Source organism: Lepidochelys kempii, chromosome 6, assembly GCF_965140265.1.
Source record: "Lepidochelys kempii isolate rLepKem1 chromosome 6, rLepKem1.hap2, whole genome shotgun sequence".
NCBI lineage: Eukaryota > Metazoa > Chordata > Testudines > Cheloniidae > Lepidochelys > Lepidochelys kempii.
The window spans coordinates 62,680,349-62,707,474 of record NC_133261.1 but is presented as its reverse complement, the minus strand read 5'-3'; the positions used below and the strand labels follow the sequence as shown (position 1 = coordinate 62,707,474).

At 38.3% G+C, this 27,126-nt stretch overlaps 1 protein-coding gene across 8 annotated transcripts in view; it reads right to left on the bottom strand.

The window, feature by feature from the left end:
- FUT8 (fucosyltransferase 8) overlaps nt 1-27,126 on the bottom strand; it is a 291,206-nt gene that overhangs the window by 10,162 nt on the left and 253,918 nt on the right. For all 8 annotated transcript variants that reach the window (XM_073348346.1, XM_073348343.1, XM_073348347.1 and 5 more), the window contains 2 exons: nt 4,319-4,565; nt 2,215-2,391 (listed from right to left, as the gene is read on the bottom strand). In XM_073348346.1, coding sequence (XP_073204447.1) covers nt 2,215-2,391; nt 4,319-4,565 — 424 coding nt within the window. The remainder of the gene's footprint in view (nt 1-2,214; nt 2,392-4,318; nt 4,566-27,126) is intronic.

Sequence of the window (27,126 nt, the reverse complement as noted above, 5' to 3'; positions counted from 1 at the left end):
GAAAACATCAAAAATATTTAAATAAATGGCATTCTATTATTGTTTAACAGTGCGATTAATCCCGCAATTAATCGCGATTAAATTTTTTAATTGCTTGACAGCCCTAGATAATACTATTATTGTTTAAAATATATTTTATTTGTTTTGCGCTAATGCGAGTTTAGCTTGTCAGCATGCTTTTATACAGAAAAAGTGTAAAAACAGCAAGAGCAACACTTTTGAATTTTGTCAGAAAAAAAAAGAATACAATTTCTCTGTAATCGGAACTTTTTTGATCTTATAGTACATCACCAGACTTTTGTGGAACTTATAAAAAGCCAAATCTCACAAAATCACTTTCAGAATCCAGATAACTGTCATTATCAATCCCTTCTTATACAGCATAACAAGGGCATCTTGCAAAAGGAATGTGTAAAGTTGAATATCCTGCAGTTGAACATACATTCTGTGTGATCTGTTACTATGATATTATGGGGATAACATGATGATACTGACACACCCCATTACAAGTTCTTGTCATCAGGAGCACTAAGAGCAGGTGACTTTCCTCAACCTATTCTAGAACAAAGTCTACATACCATATAGAGTCAAAACCTCACCTCGTTTCCTGGGATTTTGCTTTAGTTACAAACAAAACTAACAATAACTTAAAAGTTCAGCTCAAGTCTTCTCCCCAGGGTTCTTACTTTAGTACTGCTTAGGCCATATTCTAGATTCTCTCTCTCTCTACAGAGCCAGCTCACTTTTGTCAGCATAAGGTAACCTGCCACCTACTTCAGAGATTCAGAAGCCATTTACTCTTTCACAGTAGGATCGACACTTTTTAAGAAGGTGGGTTCAAGTGGAAGAGATTCCAAATAACTTGTTGATTTTCAAAGGAACACTTGTGAATTTCTGTAAATGTTCCCAGAAATCCTACAGTGTTCAACCCCACCACAGTAAACTCTGTGTACCACAGAGAATTATGACTTAAAACAGAAAGATCGCATTTCATACTTTAAATCTATTTCAATTTCTTGTTAACTTGAGCTTCACTGCACACAGTGGAATCTTCTAGCCCCTTGTAATCACATACGTCTATTCAGAAGAGAACCTCTCATTTTTTCCTGTCTCCATTTGTTCAGGAATCCCAGGTTTCTAGATGTTTCCGAATCTGGGCAACCTCCATTTCATGAATTTGATTTCGAATCACCTTATAGTATTCTGTCAGCTCTTCAATTCAATCTGGCTAGTTAAAAGCATCAGAATATAATACAGTATTCCTTAGGGTCTCTGTCTTTCTGAAGAAATTATCAACCACTCCTCTTCACTGTAAAGCCAAAGGACCAGATTATGATAATCAAGCAAAATAATTAAAACTGGCATCTCAAAGCTTTCTTCATATTGGATTATCTGTATGCATTATTTCTTCCCCACTCATAGTTATCAGTTTCTGGTAGTTCATTTAAGCTTCATTATAAATATCCTCACACTGCATTCAGAAACAGAGGGTTTTATTTACTTTTTGGGGAGGGGATACTTTTTAAAATGTTATCTTCCTTCAGAGACCATTGACCTTGGATGAGACTGAAACTACAGCACAATTGAGGGACTAATTCAAGCTTCAGTGTGTTGGAACACAGTGGTTTAATGGATTTAGAAGTTACTAATGCTGATGTTTTTGCAAGACAAACTACAGCCATTACATGTCAAAAAAAATGTTTTAATTTAATGTAGTGGGAGTAAGGAAACAACAGTGAAGTGCTCTGGAAAATCTCCAGATGTGTTAGGGAAATTAAAATTGAAAAGGAAAGAGACAGTTTGTGCAATGCAACGGAAGTTGAAAGTTTAAAAAAAGCATAATGTGCTCAAGATTGTATTTATTTTTAAATATTTTCCTCTTTTTCTGCTTTACAATACTAAAAATATAAATTATTTTTAAATGGCCGAATAGATTATGCTCAATTTACAAAGTCTTACCGATGAGCTGAGGCCAAACATGGAAAGATTCAGCCACAACCAAAAAATTTCTGAGAAAATGACCAACAAATTACAAGAAAGGCTATAGTGAAAGTTGAATTGTAATCTCAACTGTATAAATTAAACCACAGATACTATGTTGAAATACCTACATTAAGAATTGTACCCACAAAGGTCAGGAATTGTAGAACTCTTCCTAACTGACACGAACACTTCCATTGCACATCTATATAATGCAAATATAATTAATCTTACTTAGATTTTGCCTCTTGTAGTAGCGAAGGGTCATCGGTAGCCAAATAAACCCGTTTTTTGTCTATATGCATTCTGCGGGCAAGAAGCTGGAAACGTTCTTCAACATGTACCATGTACTCTTCAATGGGATGAAACGCTGCCTCTGTTCCCACTTTGTCTGTCCTTCGGACGTGAACACTGAAAAGAAAGGCAGACGCTTGGGATTCAACATGTAAATCTTTTATATTTTTTATAATAGACAGTTTGGCAATTGAAATTTAGATTTGATCTTAGAATAAACATTTTTGCCCCATTATGGTACTCAGATGAGCCTTAAAATGAACCACTAAATAAAATGAAAAAGGATTAAAAATCAATAGCGTCTACAGACAAATATTCACCAAATGTGAAATACTAATTGCAAAGTCTGAAATATGCCAGGAACCACAGGACATACTAGATTTGTTATGTAACACCATGGGAAGTAACTACCATCCTGCCCTTGAAAACAGAATATAATTATTATTTTTGGAGGCGAAATGCTAATATGCTCCATATCTGTCACTGTGGAATCTTAGAGCTACAGTTCTGCAAACCTCTCCAAGTCTCTGCTACTGAGTAGGCTGAAGCTGACCTTCCTTTGATCTTTTCTGCATATATACACCTCCCAGGTTTTATTTAGTTGCCACAGTGTACAGTTTAAATTTCTTCAGGAAAACTATATATGAGCTGTCAGGACTAACAGTATTACATTTTCTCTGGTCTCAAAAGGAAGTGCATTTTTAAGATATGCTTGTCCCCTCCTACCTTTTACTAAGTCAAAACACTGCCAAGTAATTCCAATTTTCTGTATAGTGCTTCTGTATAGCATTTCTCTTTTGGGTTTTAAATGGAACCTTATTTGTCCTCATCAGAACTGCATCAATTGTAACACCTTTTAGGATTTGTCAGACACTTCCATTAAAAATCTGTGGACATTATATTCCAAACAAGTGATCTATCCCATGACAAATAAATGGCTTCAGATACTATTCAGGAATTCAAGGAGATTAAAACCAACAGGCGTGGCGTGAAAAGGTACATTCATTGCCCTTATATGGACTAGTTAGTTTACTCCACAACAGACAATATTTTATTTCCTTGCTCAATATTTTAAAATATCATGTTTTTACAGGTTTCCTGGCAGCTGGCTATGCAGTCTGCATGTCCAGTCTGATGGGAAAATCTAGAGGGAGCAATGCAGGGGCAAGGAGAAATTTCAGCTATTAGCATAGGTGTAACAGAGCATGCTTGTCCTTTAAGGTAGGGTGCAGCCTATCACACCTGTTACAGGGCCATAACCCTTTGAGAGCAAACATTCTGATACTTCTAGTCTCCAGGAAGTCTGCTGAAACCAAAGCCTCCTCGGAGATGATGCAGGTTATAAAAGTCAAGCTATAGTATCAATGGGAGAAAGACATGGAGCCCCTCTACTGGAAGACCTGAAGGAAAACAGGTGTGGTTTTTAGGTCACTCTTGGCAAGGGCCCAGGGAAGGAGCTTGAGTGGACATTGGGCCAGAAGCCACTGAGCAGGCCAGGGTTTGCCTTCAACTGGTGAGGACCCCTAGAGCCAAGAGGAGCAAAGAAGACTACTCAGAACCTATTGAGAAGGTTGTAAAGGACATCTGTAGTCAAGGGGTAGAAGCAATGTTGTGAACACTGATAAAAGAGAGGAAAAAAGTATTTGCAGGCCCTAGCAGAAGGGCTTTGGACACCTAAGTAGAGACATAGATGGGAAGATTATAGGAATATAGATTTATTGTAAATTATTGGCATATAATTTGTATATTAATAAACCAGACCAGAGAATTGGAGATATTATCTTTAAATTCTATTTGTATGAGATGTGATCACCAGAGGCATTGAAGCAGTTAGGAGAGAACTGATGCTCAGCTGTGCACCTAACAACATAGAAGTAAGCAACTGTAATACAGTGTAAAATGATTGATATAAGATTTCTAAATATGTGGAGTCTGGTTTTGTATCCATCATATTTTGGAAATTTATTTATAGCTAACATTTATGATGTGCAATAAACATTTATGATGTACAATTTCTTGGCAAACACCAAAATAAAATTCCTACCCAATAACTGGATGTTTGAAACCAAGTTTCCTTGTTGCTTCTTCGATTTCCTTTTCTAGCCATGGTTGTGGGCGAATCAAATATTTGACAAACTGCGAGACCCACCACACCGCAGGATCCCCATGGACACGAATTAGTCTATCAGCCAGGTCTTCTGGGACAGCCAATGGCAAATAAGGTGGTCGTGGGTGTAGGCTGTCAACGATGGGAAGTTCCACCACCTGAACGTTCTTATCATTTGCCTCACCTGTACCAGAATACAAATAGGATGAACCAAGAGTTTCAGTTCAATAACAATCTATATATGAGATATACGAGAATATGTAACATTCCAGATGGATTACCAGAACAGCATTTTCAACTTGTTAACAATGAGGCTAATGAACCCCCTTTCTATTTTTATTGAAATTTTATTTATAATAATGGATTAATACTATGCCATTTTTTATGCTTCTAACAACCTATGCCACCAGAATGTCTTTTCATTGTTATTAGGCTGATTATATATACAATAGACCAGAGGTTCTCAAACTGTGGTCCGTGGACCACCAGTGGTCAGCGAGCTCCATTCAGGTGGTCTGCGGATAGTTCCCTCTGAGGTGCATGCCTGGGCAGCCACACACAAGAGAATAAAGGGCCACCCTAATTAGTGGAGCCATGCAGGTGTGGCTCCACTAATTAGGTGCCTGGACCCTGGAGAAGACACACTTGTAAGGTGAGGTGGTGGCCTTGGGGGAGTAGGGTGTAGGTGGGAGGGGGAAGTGGGGTGAGAAGAGGGGGTGGGGGGAATTTGGGATGTGCAGGGCCGTGGTGGCCAGAGAAAGAGGTGACTTTCCTCAGCTCCAGGACTGTGGCTGCTGGGGAGAGATGGCCCTCCTTCCCAGCCTCAGCTCAGGGGCTGCTGCGGTGGGAGAGAGAGGGAGAGACCCCCCCTCTTTCCCAGCCCCAGCTCAGGGGCTGTAGCGGCGGGGGAGAGGCACATCCATCGCATTGGAAAGGTAAGACTACTGATATTAAAATATGAGTTGTGCGCTTTTATTTGTAGAACAAAAAATGTTAATCATTAAGGGGTTTTTTTTATATAGTGCTTTATCCAAAGCACTTTACAATAGTTAGCTAACGATACAAACAACATTTGGAAAGATCATTAAGTGGTCTGCTGAGACCCTCAGCAATTTTCAAGTGGTCCGTGGGAAAAAAAAAAGTTTGAGAACCACTGCAATAGACCAACAAACCCTCTTAAAATATCACTATTGTGCTTCTCGGTCTACTTGGACATTCCTTGCAATTCCGAATGATCAGAATGAAGTTGAGTGTTTAAAAATAAATCAAAAACATTATTTCACAAATCAAGAACTGGATGACAGAAAAATGTAAACACGAATTCCTGCAGTGTTTCAATATGGGGACAGTTCTCAATGTAGGTCACTTTTCAAAAATTTCCATATACTATTATTTAATGTTTATATTACAGTCGAACCTAGAAGCCCCAGTCATGATTGTAGCTCTGTTGAGCTAGCTGCTGTACAGAGGAAGACACAGCCCTTACTCTGAAGAGCTTATAATTTATGATGAGTAGCATACCAAGGGGTAGGAGAGAGGGAGACAATCAAATGCACATTGAATATACATGCATGAATTTGCCTTCTTTTAAATATTAATTATAACAGAATTGATTTGTACACACATTGGGTTGCATCACTGACAGCTAAATGCCAGGGCAAATCCAGAGCTATTTTAGATCTGGGGCACCACTATTAGGACAAAACTAATTCCATTAAATATTCTCTTAGACTAAACTTTCAAAAAAGAATGAAAGTGTCCACTTTTCTGATGTTCCCAGAGCTGAACAAAAGCAACGATGATCAGAAAATTAGAAGCATCAGAATACAGTACTATACATTTTAATTTTTAAAATTGAAAGATTTAGATATGCATTTCTAGTGGGCTGATCAACTCACAAAAGACGTTGTCATTGTCTACAATGGATTCCAGTGCAACACAGTGAAAGCTGATCACTGGACCACTACAGAAAGAATGCTTTATGAGTGGCTCAGAGGATAAGCATATTTTCAGCTTAAGCCATCAGAAACAAACATGGTAAAAATACTTTTTCAGTACTAAGAATAAAGTATTCTATGAAGGTTTGGAAGTTAAAATGATCAGAGAATAGTTGTCAACTATTAAGACGGCTAATGGGCTGACAAAATCTATTTGCTGTAAGTAAGAATAATGAACCTGTGTCTTATTCAGTAAAAGGGGCAATTAGAAAATTCCCTTGGTTGCAACTGTTCTGCGTGTATGTAAAATTCATTTCAGTACACGTGTAAAACAAAGCCCATGAACATGACATTTACTGCATGATTAAAAGGCAAGCTGCAAGAATTTTTTCACTGGTACTGTAGAGTACATCAAAGTTGGCAGTCAAGGTTCAGGAATAACAGCAATAACCTCTATGAGATGCAGAACTTTAATCAGGAGCTGGTTGGTTAAGGTGAGGTTACTTTCAATTAATGTTTTCTGGAAAGAAGCCTACAAATTATGTAGCTGCAAATAATTATTACTCATGACTTTTAGAGATGAACCTGTATCTTCTTTGGATATGAGTCTTATACTGTATAGAACTACGTTTTAACTTGTATCTGATAAAGTTATTGAACTGATAATTGAAAACAGAATGATAACACACTTATAGCCTGCTACAGTAGGACGGTTCTGCCAGTACAGTTATACTGGTTTAGCTAAACTAGCAAAATTGTCCTAGTATAGATGCAGTTATAACACTATAACTGGGCTTATACTCGTGTACCTTATGCCATTCAATGCCACTATAAATCAGTGTTTCACCCTCATCTGGAACACTGTATTCAGTACTGGTCACCCCATCTCTAAGAGGATTTCGCAGAAGTAAATGGGATTCAGAAATGAGCTCTTATATGAAGAGACTGAAAAGACTGATAAGTTTACTTTAGAGAAAAGATCAATAACAGTTCACTATTATAAAATATACAAAATATTGAATTTTGAACAACATTAAACAAGTGGATCTCAAAATACAAGAACAATGTGCCATTAAATAAAACTGAAAGGTGGCAAATGGAAAACTGATCAAAGGGCATACTTTTTCTCATAACACAAAATTAGACAGCGAAACTCACTGTCATTATAAAAGTAATATTTTTTTTAAAGTTTTAAAAAGGCTGTGAAACCTCATGCTTTAATCTCTTTTGAGGTTAGGAGACTAACAAAAGAGTGTTGTCCTCAAAACAGTGCTGAACTGCATTTTAAAAAGAGTGCAGCCTTATACAGGCATTCTGCAGAGCAGTGAATTGCACCTGGAAACACACTATAGTTTTCAGACTATGGCTTTCTGGTGTACCGACAGTTGAGTGCAATACCCCACTCACATTCCATCACCACTAGTACTGAGCTCTCTCTATAACATTTCCAATCAGTCTTCTCTGAGAGGTCAGAAATGACTCTTCAGACAAAGATGCCATCAGGGAACCCATTCGGGTGGTAGTGCAGAAGCAGCACTTCAGAGATAAGAGAGGAAGAGGAAGGGCTACAACATGTGTCCACAATCATTCGTCTACTCACTTCCCAAGGAATTTGACCTCTCCCCTCCCAATTTCTTCCTGTTACAAACCATTTTAGCTTTATGTTCAATGTATATATTGTGGCTAGGCATCTCCCTCGCCTCAGGGGGCTCAGCATTTTCCTCTCTGGTGGTGGGGGCCTGGAGCAAATCAGTCCCACTCCAGAGAGCTTTTTAATTTCTCATTTGGGTTTTATTTTTTAATATTTAGAAGGTGGGCTTCTGGGTAGGCCCAAGGAGTACTCTTCAGCCAAACAAAAAGAAACAAATTCATAACACGGGTCTGGATTTCTGAAATGGGAGTGGTCTGCTGCTGGAGGGTTAATGCAAGCTCCTCACACATCTTGATGAAGGTCTGCTTCCTCAATCTGAAGTTCTATACCCATTAGTCATAATCCCAGGTTTCCAAGATCATGTGGTCCCATTATACTGGTTCTCTGGGACCAGAAGTGGTGGTCCACTCATGGGCATACCAATGCACTCTCAGCACTTGACCCATCTGTTCCTTGGGACCACAGTGGATTTTCATTCCATCTCTGGATCAACCACCTTCACCATCTCAAAGTTTTCTGGACCAATTCCTTCTTGTATCCAGTAATGTACTGCATGAACATTTATCCAGCGAGCGTAGCAGACCCACATCATCATATACTTGTTGCATGTTTCCAGTGTTGTTTGGCAGAATGGAGAGTTGAGTGGGAGCTGCAGTAGCAAAATACGTGAATGTGGTGTATAGTACCAGCAACACGCAGCGAGGTGATTGCCAGAGCATCTCCTATGACACACAGGACTCTGAAATGGTAGTGCTAAATGTCACATACTGAAAAAAGGCTGTATGGACACGGATATGAGCCTGTGTACAGCCTGTACTGATGCCCAGCTCAGCAATGTGGACACTTGTCACAGGTATGGGATACATGAGCTAGCAGTACACAGACAAGTACCCAGGGAAGTGTACAAATGTAGACATAACATTAGACATGTTAATTTTAGTTACAGAAACACCTATTGAGCTGGTGGAAAGTGAAACAAGAAGCTGGATAGACTTTCTCAAGGTTTAATCTACTTATAACGACCAAAGGGGAAATTGTTGGCAAGATGATAGGCTCAGTAAAATGAATTACATCACCTTCACAAGGAACGTCAGATGTACTTGCAGCACCCTCCACATTCTTGTTAAGCTAGAATGCACATGAATTCCTAGTTCCTGGAAGCACAAGTTCCAAGATAGGGAATCCTGTGCAAATGGTATCCTTGAATAATTTTTTTTAAAACTTAGAATGCTGTATGGAACATTGGACAAATTCAGTTATCACTTCACATATGTTAGTCTAAAATGTAACATATCATAATATAAATTATTTTCCTGATATAGAGTGAGTAATGTATGTAAGAAACCCCAATTGTAAATTCTCACTTGAGCAGTGCTTTTTTGCAAGAGACAATGCACATAACCAACTGCAAAACTAAAATTAAATACATGAGGTCATTATTATTTCAGGAGTCCGTTTTCAAAATGTGTTATGTCATTTTAGGTTTTTCTAAGGTTAAGCAAGATACATAAGCCAACTAATTCAGAATCATAGCTCTTTGCCTGAAACATTCCCCTGCGAAATCATCAGAACAACTTGAAGAAAAATAAAATGGAGGAACGTGCAGTAGTGGTATCCTGTTGATAACATTCTACTTTAAATTTGTCTCTTCCATCATTGTGGGTGATGAAAGAAAGACTAGCTGTTGGTTTTTATTCAATTTTAAAAAAAATCATTTGGCAGATAGACTCAGCAAAACAAAATGGTGTAATGAAGGAGAAGATACTCCTCTGTGTGAGGAACAGATAGGCATCAGAGCAGGTGACAGTTCTATTGCCCATCCCACTCATCACCAGATGCTTAAAGTGTGATTTATAGAATTGCCTGCAAGGGTACAGTAGTGTTTATATTTAAAAAAATGGTCACAATGTATTAAAATTGTGACCTGTGGGCTGGGAACAAGAAAACCCACCCATGACCACCACTCCGTAGTTCTACACCAAACCTTTTTTTCCTTTCCTTTCCACGATGGTACAAAGTTGGTGTGCAAAGGGGACGGATAAATATTTTTGTTCTGTGTGAAACTGGTGGCAGGATTTAGGGCCATATGCACCATACGGTTAGTTATCTGTGACCCTCCCCCAAACTGGTATGGAAAAAGTCTCAACATCCATCTACCCCACCTGCATACACTGTGTAGGCAGATGTAGGATTAATTTCCTAATGTTTAATTGTTCTGCAATTATTAATTTCAAGGCCAAGTTCTTACATTATTATAGTAGAGATTAAATTTAGCCCTTTGAATATACCACAAACCCTGTGCAGAAATTTTACAGCTGAGTCAAATACTCTAAGATTTTTTTATCATACTATCCTCCTGAGGGAATTCTGTGCCCAAAATTAAAAATTCTGCACACAATATATTAAAATTCTGCAAAATTCTGCATATTTTATTCATCAAAATAACAGAATATAATCACACCATTTTCAATTATTTTGGTAATTTATTTCAAAATAAGTGTCAGCAAATAATTGAAAATGGTGGGATTATATTGTTATTGTATTTGTGTTATTTTGACAAATAAAATACGCAGAACTTTGCAGAATTTTAAAATTTTAAATTTTTTGGTGAAGAATTCCCTCAAGAATACCAGGGTTCTGTGTGGCACAATCTGGATACTGGCAGCTTAGTGGGAGGCTGGGGGTGGTGGAATCTGGATGCACAGGGGCTCAGTGTGGGGTTCTGGGTGCAGGGGGAATGGGACTCTGCAGGGGAGTCCAGGTGAAGGTGGTTAGGGCTCAGTGGGGAGGACTGGGGGGTCCGGGTGCAGCTAGTTGGAGCTCAGTAGGGTAGGGGTCTGGGTGTGGGAGGCTCCTGAGGCAGGGGGCAAGACTCAGTGGCGGGGAGGGGGTTCAGCGGGATCAGTGGAGTGGGTTCTGGGTGTGGGGGGTTCCTGATGTGAGCGGGGGGCTTTGGGAGGGGGTGTTCCGGGTGCAGGGAGGAGAGTTGCTTCCCCTGACCGCATCACCAGGACCCTGCATCCAACCCCTGCTCGATTCCCCCCCGTCACCGAGCCTCAGCGCCCCCCCCCCCCGACCATCTCCCACCTACTCTCCCCCTCCCACAGAGATTCCTGCAGCCAGGAGAAGTTTCTGGGGGTTGATCTGACCCAGCCCTGGTGGCTTTGTGCCGGGAAGGGGGAGGGGGAGGAAGAACTCTATCTCAATCCTCCTCCTTTCTCCCAAGATGGGACTAATGTCCCTGGGTACCCCGGGGCACCCCCGGACCTCCCTCCCACAAGTGATTTACCTCTCCCCCGGCTGCCTGAACAGAATGTCTGAGCTGCTGGGAGGGGTGAGTGAGCACCATTGCAACTTCTCTTTGCTTCCCCAGCGAAACCATTTTCTGCAAGGAGCAACGGGAATCTGCAGGGAGGGGGCATTTTTCTGCTGCGCCGCAGTGGCACAGATTTTCCCCAGGAGTAACAGTCAAAACTTATGCTTGGCAGTATTTTTCTTAGGAGATCCTCAGTATCCAACTTGGAGTCAAAGATCCCTTCCACCCTCAAGAGATCATAATGCAGCAAACCATCCTTCTGGCTGAGGACTGAGTATTGGAGTTGTCAATATTACTCAATCTTCCAAAGATGGTGCTGTCAATCCCACCTCCTTTTGCCATCGAGAACAAGAGATTGGAAACTGGCTCTCTGGCACTGCTCAGGAGAAAACCAATGGTATATGAAGTAATGTCCAATAGGCAATTTTTGTTACAAATCTGGAACTGACCTCTTGTTCATTTCCAACGGATTGGTTTCAATAACTTTAATGGAAATTCTAAGTAAAGTGTGATTTTATTTTAGTTGATTGAATAGGATTCAAATATCATATCCTGAGTTTCTCTCACTGACCCCACCAGCAATGATCACCTTCCCCAATGCAGGGATGCAGGATATATTAAAGTGAATTGGATTTTCATTCATCGCTTCTATCGGAGCAGCCAATTTCCAAGGTAGCCCCCAGCTAACTTTCTGTATACAATACTTATACTATGCTGTGCTTAAAGACCATCAATAGGTTCTTCTGGTGCCATGTAGAGTTAAATCTGCTCAGAATGCCACTGGTCCTGAACTGTGTGGAGAGCAAGAGCCCCAAGATGGGTCCTACAACAGAGAATTCACACCTCAGCCAAGCCAATGGGCAGCCAGAGTCTTTTGAAAAGATTGAGCCAAATTGTTTGCTGATATAAATTGCTGTAACTCCAACTGAAGTCAATGGAGTTGTACCAGTTTACACCAGTAGGGAATTTGACTAATGAATTATTTGTATTTGAAAGAAAATAAAACAGACAAATTGCATTGTTAAAAATTTACAGTATCACAATATGTTAAAGCAACCAAACTAATCTTTAAAGAAGCTTGCAAATCAATGGGTTAGCATCTAAGCGGATCCAGCTAAAACCAGGAAGAAAGAAAATGCTACAGAGAAGAAATCTTTATTTGCAATCTGTAATGCCTTGTGAGAGCATGATTCTGACATGTGTTTAGTATCTGAAATTGCCATTGGCATCAATGGAAGTAACAGTTGCTCAGCAACTCTCTCGAAAAGACCCCCTTTAATTATATTAAAAAGAAATATGAAAAAATCAGATTTTTGAATCTGTGTAAGGAAAACCATGAAAAAAGCTGAAGCAATGATTTCCTGTCCTAATAGATGGCAACTATTAAGTAAAACTTAGATTGGCTAAATGACCATTTCAACAACAGTGTACTTTCATAAATATTTACTCAACACTGAATATATCACATCTTAATATGGAGGGGAACATCTGTAATATAAATCCTACAGGTTCATTACTTATTAGACTATTAAGAAAAGCAACATAACTTCACAGAATAGGCACTGGAAATAACCCATGATGTTTTGATACTTTGATTGCAATTTGGACATTAAAAAAAGCACGGTCAATATGTTTGGTTATGTATAAAGAGTGGGATAGACTGACTCTGCCCAGAGGAGTTTATAATCCAATTCAGAAATAGATGAAACAGTTCAGATTATAGCATAATACACCAGAAGGCAGTTCAGTGTCAAGTGGTAGGAATCCATTCTGAGAGATCAATGTTGAAGGGATTTTGATAAGTGACTCTTGCACAGTAGCCAATAGTGTTGGCAAAAAATTCAATGAAAAATATTGTATACTGTCCTAAAAGTTGGATAGCATATGCTCCATTCTTCTTGATGAAGGCAATGGATGGTTTATCTATAACAAGCGAATCAGGCAGAAGTTGCCCGAAGACCCAGGAATGGAATATTTAAAAATGATGTCACACAGGCCAACCTTACTTCAGTAAGGCATTTAGCACATGCTTAACTCTAAGTGAATTAGTAGTCTCACTGAACTCAGTTGGACTACTCAGGTACTTCAAGTGCATAGCTGGATCAGAGCCTAAATGGCTAAGTGGCTCTCTATTTCCACACCATACAGTCTTTTCACAAAGAGCCATGAACTGAAACTTTTAACCCTAAACATGAATATAGTGCTCTGAGCATGAGGACTTACTCCAAGCAGAGGGTCAAGATAAGAGAAAACATGATTTGGGTTCCACTGTTGGAACTATAGAACATTTGACTGCACTGACAGCAGATAGGAATAAGAATTGCCATACAAGATCAGACCACACCAATTCCAGCTTCCTGTCTCTGATAGTGGCTACATACATAAGAAGTACATACATACTTATTACTGGAGAAACATAAATTGGGCAATTATGGAGTAATCTTCCAATTTGGAAGTTTATTTCTAACATCTTCAGCTGGAGTTGTCTTATACAATGAGGCAGGAGAATTTATATCCCTTCCAAACTTGACATTTTTGCATATAAGCCTATCAAATATATTAATGGACATTCTCATTAGCAAAATAAGTATTCAATCCTTTTTTAATTGTTTAACCTCTTGGTTCCAATTATATTTTGTGGCAATGAGTTCCACAGACTAAACTGAGTGTTGTGTAAAAAAAAAGTTTTCCTTTTATCAGTTTAAAAATTGATGACATTCAGTGTCATTAACTTTCCCCTTGTTCCTGTATTCTTAGAAAAGTAAAGTAGGAGCTCCCAATTTACCTTCTTTGTACCACTCATTATTTTGTACAGCTTTATCATGTCACCTCTTATTTATCTGATCTCTAATTTAAAAAGTCAAAATCTTTTCACCTCTCTTCATATGAAAGTTTTACCAAGTTTCTAACCTTACCATCTGTCCCTAAATCCTCTATATATCTACTATACTTTTTGAGATACAATACCAAACACAGTATTGCAGGTGAGGATTTACCATTTACATAAAGGCTTTTGAACATTTTCAGTATTATTTCTGATTCCATTCTTTACGGATGCCAACATTTTACTTTTTTGACTGTTGCTTCACATTGAGCAGAGGTCTTGTCCATAGTTACATTGTCTTCCTCCTGAGTTGCTACAGTTAATTTAGAAAAACAGTTATATGCATAGGTCAAATTTTTCCTTTCGGTGTACATTATTTTGTATTTAAAAATACTGTTTCATCGGCCATTTCATTGCTCATTTATCTAGCTTTGTTTTGTATTTGAAGTTCCTTACAGTCTGGGTTAACCTAAATAATTTTGTGTCATTTGAAATTTTTGCTACCTCACTAATTATCTCCTTCTCTACAGCATGAATAAACAAATTTTAAAAAACAGTCCTAGTACAAAACCTTGTGGTGCCTATGTCAACTTTTTGCCATGATGAAAATTGCTAATTTATTCTTACTTTTGTTTTCTGTATCCTAGCCAGCTTCTAATCCATGACAGAACTTTGCCTCTTACCACATGACTGCTTGGTTTCCTCTTGTAAGGGACTTTGTTAAAAGCTTTGAGAATCCATGTATATTATGTCAGCTGACTCTCCTTTTTTCACTATTTTGGTGATTTGTCCAAATAATTATAAGGAATTAGTGAGTCATAGTTTTCATTTTCAGAAGAAATTCCGGTCACTTTATATCATATTATGATTAGCTATGTGTTTTATAATGCTATCTTTAAATTATTGTTTCAACCAACTTACCTGGTACTTAAGTAAAATATGATTTTGCTACTCTGCAATGTCCTTATCTTCCTTAACTGCTTACTTTATTCACTGGTAGCCCAGAGGTCTTACTGATCCTCTCAAAGAATTTATTCTAGTACATGTACACTTAGAGAACTTTCTTGTTGTTTGTTTTTATTCTCTTTGGCTACTGGCTTTTCAAATTCCATTTTAGTCCTCTTCATTTAATTCTTATGAATAGTAAGCTGCAGTTTATGCTCTTTTCTACTGACTTCGTTTAAGGACAAAGGATATCAATTCAGCTCAAATAACCTCTTGAATATTGTCATTTAGCCATACTGTTTCACTTCCTGCCAGTTGACCACTGGTTGAGAGCACTACTCAGTTCAGTTCTTCAGTTAGCTGAGCACTCACTAATTTGCATGGCAAAATTTCAACTCCTTTTCAAGTAACAGTGAACATAGTTAGTTGAGTGCTAATTGAAAAGTCTGTTTGAGCACTCTATTCACTTTCTCAATTGAAGGGTTAAAATCCATTGCTAATGTAATAACCTGATATATGGATTTGTGTACAGGCCCAAAGTCCAGAGTTTAGAGGTCAGAGGCCTAGAAAATAGTGATTAGCTAAGAGAAAGCAAAATAACCAAAAATAACCTCGCTTTTGCTAAAATATGCCTGGTCAGCAAAACACCGGATGTTTGAGGCAATAACTGTGTCTTATTCAAAGTTGCAAATACAACAAAGAAACCCTGTTTCTGTTGTAATCGTTTCTTCTGTAGGGAGACGTTCTTCCCACACATCCAACCTTGAGTTTATGAAAGTTCGAGCATGTCAGTATAAGATATGGCCTCCTCCCACCTCCCTTTTCCAGGGACCAATGCCTGCCTTAAAACACAAATAAACAACTTGAAAAACAATCTCTATTGCCATATACTTTCACGGTTTCTTTGCTTTTACCCCTAAATACATATCTGTTAAACAATCAAAGGAGCTACTTCATTCCTATGGACCCCAAATTAAATTCAACATATATATTTTATACTAATACATTTATTAAAGTACTAATTAAATGTTAATTTGTTAACTCGAGACCATGGGCGAAGACATTATGTAATCTTTGACCATTGGCTACTGTGCTATCATGTCTTGCTGCTAGACCTATCTGGGGAAGTGGGGCTGCCTACCCCGTCACTTTCCCCCACCCATAAAAAATCCATATATTCCATTGTAATCAATTAATTGACAGTGCCTAATAAGCAAGGTGACACTCCGTCAGCGCTGTACGTAATAAACTCCTGGGCTTGACCTCTACACAGTGTGAATTTATGTCCTTCATCAATATTTGTAAGTACAGCACCTTGGAGTACTTTTGCTGGAAGTTTTCTTAACAGTATGGTATGCTGCTTTGGATTTCCATAAGAAGAACGTTAATATTGCATGAATCTGGGTTTTGATTTAGTTCTTTTTTTTGTTAGAATACAACCAAAATATATTCCATCTGATAAGGGTTTCTGTGAGCTGAATGAGCAGCTGTCACCTTCCATGTGAATCTCATTATAGCTCTACTTAAGTAACAACCAAAAAAATCTATTATTCCCTGTTTGAAGCCTTAACTCAACAGAGTGAAAAGCTCTAAATTCAATCACATGAACACAGCACAGTGTTAAGAATGTTGTTAAGAATTAGCATATCACACAGTAAAAGCGTGAATTGTGCTGAATTCTCTCAAGACACTTTACTGTCTTGCTGACAACTGCACATGTATTGCAAAGACAACTGGTTCATGGTTTACTGACCTCAGTGATATTCTGATATATCTCTTTAGAGACCAGACAACAAAAAAATGACTAGTGGAAATTATGCATCATCTTTGTGAGCTATACAGCTTCATAAGTACCAAACAGCTTAGAAGAAACAAAAATAAGCTTTTGTTTTCTTTGCTTCATGCGAAAGAACGTATCCCACAATTGCTTTTAATGATTTTGAAACTATTATAATTATGGATGCACCTGATAGTGACTTCATAATTAGGACTGAGTTCTAAAATCAGTTCACAATAGGGTAGAAATTCCTGTTTTTTCTCTAAAATTAAATGGCCAGTTAGGTGAAATCTTACACAGAGTTAGTTTCTATCTTCTGAATTTTCTATGTATTTTTGTTGGGTTTCTCTTCAGAAATGTTTTATTAGGAAGTCTTTGAAATTGGGCTCTGACTGAACTGTTAATGACAATCTATTTTTTATTGTTGACCAATATATTTATAAACAAACATTATCTACACAAAAATGGATGGATCCTGAATAAATCTGGTACAATGTGCAGCTTTTAAAAATGGATTTAGAATCATTTTAATTTGTTAGTCAACTTATAATGAAGTTTATGTGCTGTGTAGCTGATGGGGTCAGATATGGACATAACACTTGGGCCATATGCATATAAAATCATTTAAAGAAGGTACTTAAAGGGATGACGGTGGGAGGTCAAGTTGCTGGCACGAAAAGTGTTCACGCACAGCTGCGGTCAGAAAATCTTCTGTCAGCAGCTGTACTTGTACTACACACTGTATGTGTGAGGTCACGTCGCATGAAGGATGCCATTTTGCTCTACAAAATGGAGTCCTCTGCGAAGTGTGACCTCGTACATTTGGTATGTGCAAGGTCACGCTATATGAAGAATGACATTTCATAGAGCAAAATGATGTCCTCCCTGCATTGTGACCTTGCATGCACCGTATATAAGAGATAATGATGAGTGGAGCACACAAGGGATTGCTGCAACCCCATCTGCTGATGGAGTGACCCCACTTGGGGTCATGACCTGAAGTTTGGGAACTGCTGCTGTACTAGTAATGGTTCAAGTCTACAATTAATTGAAGGAACCTCCTGTATGCAGGAGGGATGTCTACTTGGAAATAAGTGTCCTTTAAATTGAAACCTGTGAGCCAGTCATCTTTGTTTAAGATGGGGATTATAGAGGCCAGGGTGATCATTTTTAAGCTCAGGTGGCAGATGAAGACATTTAGCTGTCTGAGATTTAATATGGGCCTCCAGCCTCCTTTGGTTCTTGGGGATGAGAAAATATCTTGAGTAGAATCATTTTCCGATGTGCTGAAGTTGTACTGGTTCTATGGCTCCCAGATGCAGCAGGGAGTCTAATTCTTGTCTGAGAAGCAACTTGTGACAACTGTCCCTGAAGATGGATGAGGAAGGGAATTTTGTGGGGAGAGGGGCACAGAGAGGAACTCTAATGTATAACCTGAAATGATAATCCAAAGAACATCCATCTGATGTTACATGGTGCCATGCCAAGGAAAACTGAGCTAGGCAGCCCCAAACAGGGTGTAGGAGTTATGTACAGGTGGATTCTTGGCTCTGGAAAGTCCCATTGTCAAAAGGATTTCTTCACAGGAAGATGGGGCTGGAAGGAGAATGAAGAGGTTCTGCTTACTATGCCACATTCTTTGAGATTTCCTAGGAGGCCCATAAGCCCTTTGAGGGTAAACTGGTTGAGGCCCTGGTCATTGTCTGTTAGACTGAGGCTTGAGAAATTTCCTCTATGGTGCCGAGATACAGCTATCCAGAGAGCAAAAGAGTTGCTCTCAAGTCTTTGAAAGTACATAATGATTCATCAATTTTCTCACAATAGGTTATTTCCCTCAAAAGCCAGATAACAGTGGATTGGAGCCACAAAGCCCATCTCAAAGCTATGGATGTTGCCATCAACGGGAAGGCTGTGTCTGCTGCACCCATTGAAAGCTGGAGGATTGAGGTGTCTGGCAATTGCATCAATAATTGCTGGAACTGGAGCCTATTCTCTTGAGGCATTGAATTTTGAGAATTTATTGTAATTAATAAAATCACACTGACCTTAATGCTTGGTAGTTCACTATGTGGAACTGTGAACTTGCTTCTTCTCTGTTCTAAAATGGCCTCATTAGCAGACTGTGCTATCTTACTGGGATCAACACTCTGGAGAATATCCAGTGGATGATGAGGGATATCCTGTACTTCCTCCAAAAGTATCTGGAGCATGTCTGTGATTCTCCTCAGAAGTTCCTGGATTGCCGATAGCCATCAAATGATGATGGCAAGGTAGGTGTGACCATTTCATCTGCTAAAGACAATGATAACCCCACAGGACCAAGTCTGTTAGGGTTGGTTATCTTTCTTGGAGTGAACTGAGCTTCTTCTCCAGGTGGGTAAGCAGGACTCAATATTTGGGATGTTTCATCTATGGATCTCAGACCCCAATAAATCTGGAGTGATCAAATCAGTAATGAGGTGGTTGTCACAGAGAAGGGCGCCATTAGTCCTTAGTCACACAGTCCTTCCTGTGAGAGTGGGAAAATGCTGATGAGATCTTGGACCTCCTGTAGAGGCTGACTTCCCACCTTGATAAGGCTCGTGAAGCTCTGCTGTTGTTTCATACTCATTGGAGGAAAATGAGGCAGTGCTGTCAGTACAATGGTCTCAGTATGCCTTGGATGATCGACAGTACCGGAGAGTGGTATAACGATGGTGTAGGGACTTCCCTGGTTAGGACCAGATCCAACAACACTGGTGATTCTGGGTCTACATAAATAGTAAGGTCCTCTGGGATGGTGTATCTAGCTCCTGTTGCAGGAGAGTGGACTGAGCTTCTGTCCACTGACGGTCCTGACAGAGCTGGCTTTGAATTGACAGTGGTTTTGGTGCTGACAATTCCTTTCCTCTGTGCACTGGCCTCCACTGGTGTAGGCAGTGTCCAGTCTCTTCCTTCTTCATCATTACCAAGGATGGTCCCACCCCTTTGGCTGTCAAAGGTTTTGGGGGACACTTAGATCTTGATTCAAAGTTAGGGAGAGTTTGGGCTTGCTTTGCAGCGTAATCCTTTCTCAACAGCTGGTCAATTATCTAGGCCATCACAGAGAAGTGTTGGAACTATGGCACCACCTTCTCCCCATCCTGCCTCCGTTACACTGGTTTATATCTCCCTGGCTTCATAGAAGCAACAGATCCTGCACATCCCTCAGTTATGCAATTTAGGATACTAGGTCATGTAGATAAAACCTCCAGATTTTGGACCTTTAGCCTGAATGGATACGTGAACACAATTAATAAAGCTTTGCCCATGGCTAGGTCTATTTAAGCTCTGAAATATAAGAGGTAAATATTTAGAGTTTGCTATCAAATGCCTTTTCAGCACCCATACATAAAACTATATTCTCTTAGGTTTGTTGGAGAAATGCATTAAATTATATAATCTTTGGATTACCTACAACTATGGGCAGAGCAAGCACAATCTGGGTCTAAATTTACAATTTGGTAAATCTAGTTTATTCAACAATATTTTAGTTAGTATTTGTCAGGCAAGGTTATATCTTGTCTCCCATCTTGTTTGGAGTTGCTATCAACTTTGTTATGTGACAGACTGTCAAGTATGGAAACAAGCGTTGCATGGAGAGAAGGCAAGCTTGGAGAAAGACTTTTCATACAACACTTGTCACTTGAAGATATGCAGCAAAAGACCAACAACCTTGCAAATTCTGCCAAGCAAATAGGTCTTATTATCAATAAATCAAAAATGGAGGTTATGAAAATTAATTTACCTACTGAGGATTGTATTGACTTGGAAGGTGAAGTCTTGAAAACCTAATAAATTTACTTCTCTGGGTAGCATCATTCACAATACCGATGATTACATGTTTGATGTAAATTACAAAGCAGGTGAAGCAAGTACTGTATTTCAAAAAACTTAATACAGTATAAAAGCCTAGTGAGATTACCAAAACCGTCAAATTTAAGATCTTTTGAATCAATATCCTAAGTGTCCTTCAACATGGAGAAGAGTTCTAAGAAAATAAAAAGACCATCAAGTACAAACTGAACAGCATTCTGTGCAGGTGTCTGTGCAGAATATTCAAAGTAAAACAGACTGACAGAATATGTAATGAAATGGATCTAGAATGGGCACAACTACCTAACAGAATAGAAGTAGTATGAAGAAGAGATGGACGTATTTTGGACTTATTTTAAGAATGGCCAAGAATAAGCATTTCTTTGGTGACATCAGTGCAAGAGATGGAAATGCCAACCTAGAGAGAGACACTGAAGCACAATAATGGCTGATGTGACATTATTACATCTGATTATAAAAGTCATGGAAAAATGAACACAGGGTATGGATGATTGGTGACATTTAATTTCTGCCTGTGACGGGGAGCCCCGAGGTACAACCTGGAACTAGGGGACTGCAGTGCCCTCTTAACCCTCCAGCCTGGACTATCTCTCACAGTGCTTTGCCAGTGACAAGCACGAAACCACTCCAGGCACGGTTACACTCAGCCACCAGCATGCAGAAGCATACCCCACTAAGTTGCATGAATGCTCTCCAAGCCACTAATGACCTATACAGAGGGAGACACAAGCAAATCCCCCTAGCCTTGCACCCTAGAAATGTACCATCTTACACTGCTCAGACCTTCTCTTGAACAATGCATGCTCATTAATTAATTAGCCACTTTGTCAAAGGATAGCAGACATGCACCAGCCTTTGTAATCAGTGCAGATTCCCCAAGCACTTTAGATAAACTCACTGGTAAGGATTAAATATTTAAATAAGTTTATTAGCTATAGAAAGATAGATTTTAAGTGATTATAACTGGTAGGTATAAATATTAGAGATAGTGACCTAAGAAAATAAAAAGTAAACATGCATTCTAAATCCTAAATTTTACAACTAAGCAAGATTTGAATCAAACAGCTTTTCTCACCCTAATAGATGTTACAAGCAAGATTATAGTTCTTAATACACAGGCTGAATTTCCTTCTCAGCCTGGGACCAGTTTCCTCAGTTCAAAGGCTTTGTCTCCTCAGCATTCTTGTTGCCTTCAGCACAGGCAGGGAAGGTGAAAGATGATCTCATGACGCTACTGTCCCTTATTTTATACTCTCAATTCATGTCCCAGGGAAAATAATGGCCCAGACATTTCCTGGTGAGTCTTGCTGAGAGACAGAGTTGAGCAATCCTCATTACATGGTGTTTGCACAACTGTCTCCTACAGAATTGTAAATCTCTTGTTTACAATTCCCCTGCTGGTCAATGGCTCATGATGGCCGCTTAACACCGCATCCTTTGTTACCACTGGGTGTCTAGCTGTGGATGTCTCCCGGACACAGAACATATTTCAATATCAATATCAACCATTAATATCAATATCATATTTCAATATCAACCATATAGCAGAATATCATTATTCCATATACAATTATACACATATATTGACAAAAGAATGAGTTTCAGCAGATCATGACATTTCATACACCACCTTGGCAAGACACGCTTTGTATGAAATATCACAACCATATACCAATGATTAATATGGAGGTTACAGAGCAATATGCTGAGGTACAGTACATCACACTGCCTTATGTACTTGATGGTTCAGAAGAATATGGATTTGAGAGAAAATGAGTAGTCAAACCAGTAATGACCTATTTCAGATTTTTGGGGTTTTTTTTTCCTTTTAATGTTATACACACACATTCATCCATCAAGGCAATTAACATATATTTTCCTTTGTATGCCATTGGTAACTTTACTTAAAGTGGCTGCACTTAAAATTTTTTTTCCATTTTGAGAGAGATGACTGGTTTCAGTGGTATTCCCCATTTTAAGTATTGAGAATCTCTATAACACTGGTAGACTCTTTCAGTATGGAAAACATTTTTAAAAAGTGTGACCATATCTACAGAACACTTCATAAGAAAAGCTAAACAAGTCTTCTTCCTACCACCTAGCTCTCCCGCAGTTTATCACTAACAGAATCAAAAATAATCTTTAATGAATGCTAATCCTTTATCAAGAATGGCTTCAACATAATTCCTCATATCTATTAAAGGGGGGTCAGTCATCCACTTAGGCCTATATAAATAGCTTGATCTGTTTCTACTGCAATAATGCAGACTTCACATTTCATTACAGCCTGACAGGGCACAGAAATTTATTTCATACTGAACTTATTAAAATACAAATGGACTCAGTCCAGGTGTCAACATGCTAGATTTCAGGTGGCATTGTCAGCTTTGTGTTGGGGGATGATAAGAATATATTTAAAATTTTAATACAATAAAACCAAAAGCCCAAAGACAAACATGCTACTGCATAAAAACGATGACAAAACAAAGCTAGCTACAAGAAAGTTGCATTTCCTGTGATTATGACAGCATTCTCTTTATGAAATATGCACAATTACATTGTATAGTTAATTGATTTTAACTCTGATAGAAACATAACACTTAACATACTTGCTGAGAGAAATGAGTAGCAATTATTAATGCACTTTACATATATAACTTTTTTCTGAAAATAAATTTTGTGCTCATAAAAGGTACCTGTAATGAGGGAAACACATCTCTGCCTTTTCTTTTCTATCTATTCTATTTCTAACATTCTTATCACCTAGGTATTTGGGAAACACAGAACAGAAACAAGGAAAACAATCTGATTGCTGTATTGTAGTCCTTTTAGATGAAGTGAAAAAATTTTACACACACACACACACACTCACTCTTTTATACCTGGCTTCTGAGTGAATTTTTGTTTTCATTTTATTTATTTTTATTTTTAAAAGTGGTACAAAATTTTAACAGTGGTAGAGAATAAATATACCTATCTAAACAGAGACCGCGAATACGTAGTAGAAGATATACACAGCCAATAAAGTTACAATGGATTTAAAACTGTATAGAAAAGGAGAGGACTATATCACTTGAATACTGAGACTCTGCCATTTTTAAAATGTTCTTGCTAAGATCATCTTCCTGGCCTGTTTTCTGACCATGTTACCTTCATTTTGGCGTCCTTTCTGTAGCTTTCTTAACCCTATTGTACATATTCAGGTTTCTTTCTTGTCCTCATCCTCAAGGCCTTTACAATTCTGTTCCATCTTTTTTCTCAGCTCTTGTATCTTATTGTGTGGCCCTACAGCCCCATCAACTATACTGGTTACAATCATTTGTTCGTTGTCCACATCCTCCTCAAGTGTCTTCACTCTTTCTTCTATGCCACTCCGTATGCATCGAACATGGTCTCTTTGAACTAAACTGTAAGGCCAACAGTATGCCTGACAGAACGTTAGGCACCATTAGGAAAGGAATAGAGAATATGACAGAAAATATCACAATGCCACTGTATAAATACATGGTATGCCCACACCTTGAATACTGCTTGCAGTTCTGGTTGCCTCATCTCAAAAAAGATATATTAGAACTGAAAAAAGTACAGAGAAAGACAACAAAAATGACTGGGGGAATAGAATGGTTTCCAGACGAGGAGAGATTAAAAAACTGGGACTGTTTAGTTTAAAAAAGAGAAGATTGAGGGGAAATACGATAAAAGTCTATAAAATCATGAAAGCTGTGGAATAAGTAAATAAGAAAATGTTATTTACCCCTTCACATAATACAAGAACTAGGGGTCACCCAATGACATCATTAGGCAGTAAGTTTAAAACAAACATAAGAAAATACTTCTTCACATAATGCAGAGTCAATCTATAGAACTCATTGCCCGGAGATGTTGTGAAGCCCAAAACTACAACTGGGTTCAAAAAAGAATGAGGTAAGTTCATGGAGGATAGGTCCATCAATAGCTATTAGCCAAGATGGTCAGGGACATGACCCCATGCTCTGGGTGTCCCTAAAGTTCTGACTGCCAGAAGCTGGGACTGGATGTCAGGGGATGGATTACTTGATAAATTGTCCTGTTCTTTTCATGCCCTCTGAAGCATCTGGCACTGCCCACTGTCGAAAGACAGCATACGGGCTAGATGGATCCTTGTCTGACCCAGTATGGCCATTCTCATATTTTTTCTTGTCCTCATTCAAGATGCTCCTCAAGACTCATTTTTACAATGATGCCTCCAATAAAATGCAAATTAATAAATGGTTAGGCAGGTGACCAGCAGGAATTACTTATATCATTAATATTTTTGTCTATTATATTTTAAAACTCAACAAACAAAAAAGTTAAATTACTTTAAACCATCTCACTGTCTACACAAGTAATCTATATAACCTTGTGTGTCCAACATTGTCACCCTCATCCTTCCTGTTCCCTTGTTTTGTTATTCCATCTTGTTTTGTCTTTTCTTAAATTAAGCTGTAAACTTTTCAGGGCAGAAACTATCTTTTATTACACTATTTGTCTTTACAGCACATGACACAATGGGGCCTCAATGAGCTACTATAAGACAAATAATATAAAAATTGGGGCTATTGATGAATAGTAATTAACTCACACGATTAACTCAAAAAAGTAATCGTGATAAAAAAATTAATTGCGATTAATCACAGTTAAAATCGCACTGTTAAACAATAGAATATCAATTGAAATTTATTACATATTTTGGAAGTTTTTCTACATATTCAAATATATTGATTTCAATTACAACAGAGAATACAAAGTGTACTGTACTCATTATTTTTATTACAAATATTTGCACTGCAAAAATGATAAACAAAATAAATCATGTTTTTCAATTCACCTCATACAAGTACCATAGTGCAACTTCTTTATCATGAAAGTGCAACTTACAAATGTAGATTTTTTTGTTACATTGTTTTGTTTTAGAGCTTATGTAAAACATTAGAGCCTATAAGTCCACTCAGTCCTACTTCTTGTTCAGCCAATTGCCAAGACAAATAAGTTTGTTTACATTTACAGGCGATAATGCTGCCCGCTTCTTATTTACAATGTCACCTGAAAGCGAAAACAGACGTTCGCATGGCACTTATGTAGCTGGCACTGCAGGTATTTACGTGCCAGATATGCTAAACATTCGTATGCCCCTTTATGCTTCGGCCAACATTCCAGAGGACATGGTGCCATGCTGATGATGCTCGTTAAAAAGATAATTCATTAATTAAATTTGTGACTGAATTCCTTGGCGGAAAATTACATGTCTCCTGCTCTGTGTTCATCCACATTCCACCATATATTTCATGTTATAGCCGTCTCAGATGATGACCCAGCATGTTGTTCGTTTTAAGAACACTTTCACTGCAGTTTTGACAGACGGTACCAATGTGAGATTTCTAAAGATAGCTACAGCACTCGACCCAAGATTTAAGAATATGAAGTGCCTTCCAAAATCTGATTGGGATGGGATGTGGCACATGCTTTCAGAAGTCTTAAAAGAGCAACACTCCAATGCAGAAACTAGGGAACCTGAACCACCAAAAAAGAAAATCAACCTTCTGCTGGTGGTATCTGACTCAGATGATGAAAATTAACATGTGTTGGTCTGCACTGCTTTGGATCGTTATCAAGCAGAACCCATCATCATGGATGCATGTCCTCTGGAATGGTGGTTGAAGCATGAAGGAACATACGAGTCTTTCATGCATCTGGCACGTAAATACCTTGCAACGCCGGTTACAAGAGTGCCATACAAACGCCTGTTCTCACTTTCAGGTGACATTGTAAACAAGAAGCGGCAGCATTATCGCCCGCAAATGTAAACAAACTTGAGCGATTGGCTGAACAAGTAGGAGGACTGAGTGGACATGTAGGCTCTTAAGGTTTACATTGTTTTATTTTTGAATGCAGTTATTTTTTGTACATAATTCTACATCTGTAAGTTCAACTTTCATGATAAAGAGATTGCACTACAGTACTTGTATTAAGTGAATTGAAAAATACTATTTTTTATTTTTACAGTGCAAATATTTGTAATAAAAATAAAGTGATTACTGTACACTTTGTATTCTGTGTTGTAGTTGAAATCAATATATTTGAAAATGTAGAAAACATCCAAAAATATTTATATAAATAGTATTCTATTTTTGTTTAACAGTGCGATTAATCGTGCGATTAATTTTTTTAATTGCGCGATTAATCACAATTATTTTTTTAAATTGCTTGGCAGCCCGAAATAAATTATATCTATCTGGGTTGGTAGTAATTTTTGTAGTTCCAAAAATTGTAAAAGAATTAGTTCATGTCCCTTTTCTCAGTCATTTCATTTATCCATTATCAAGGTGTCTTCAATTTCGAAACAAAGCAATGGAACATAGGAGTTCCTTCTTTTCCCAGTAATTCACTAACATCTTCCATTTCTATTGGTCAGCTATATT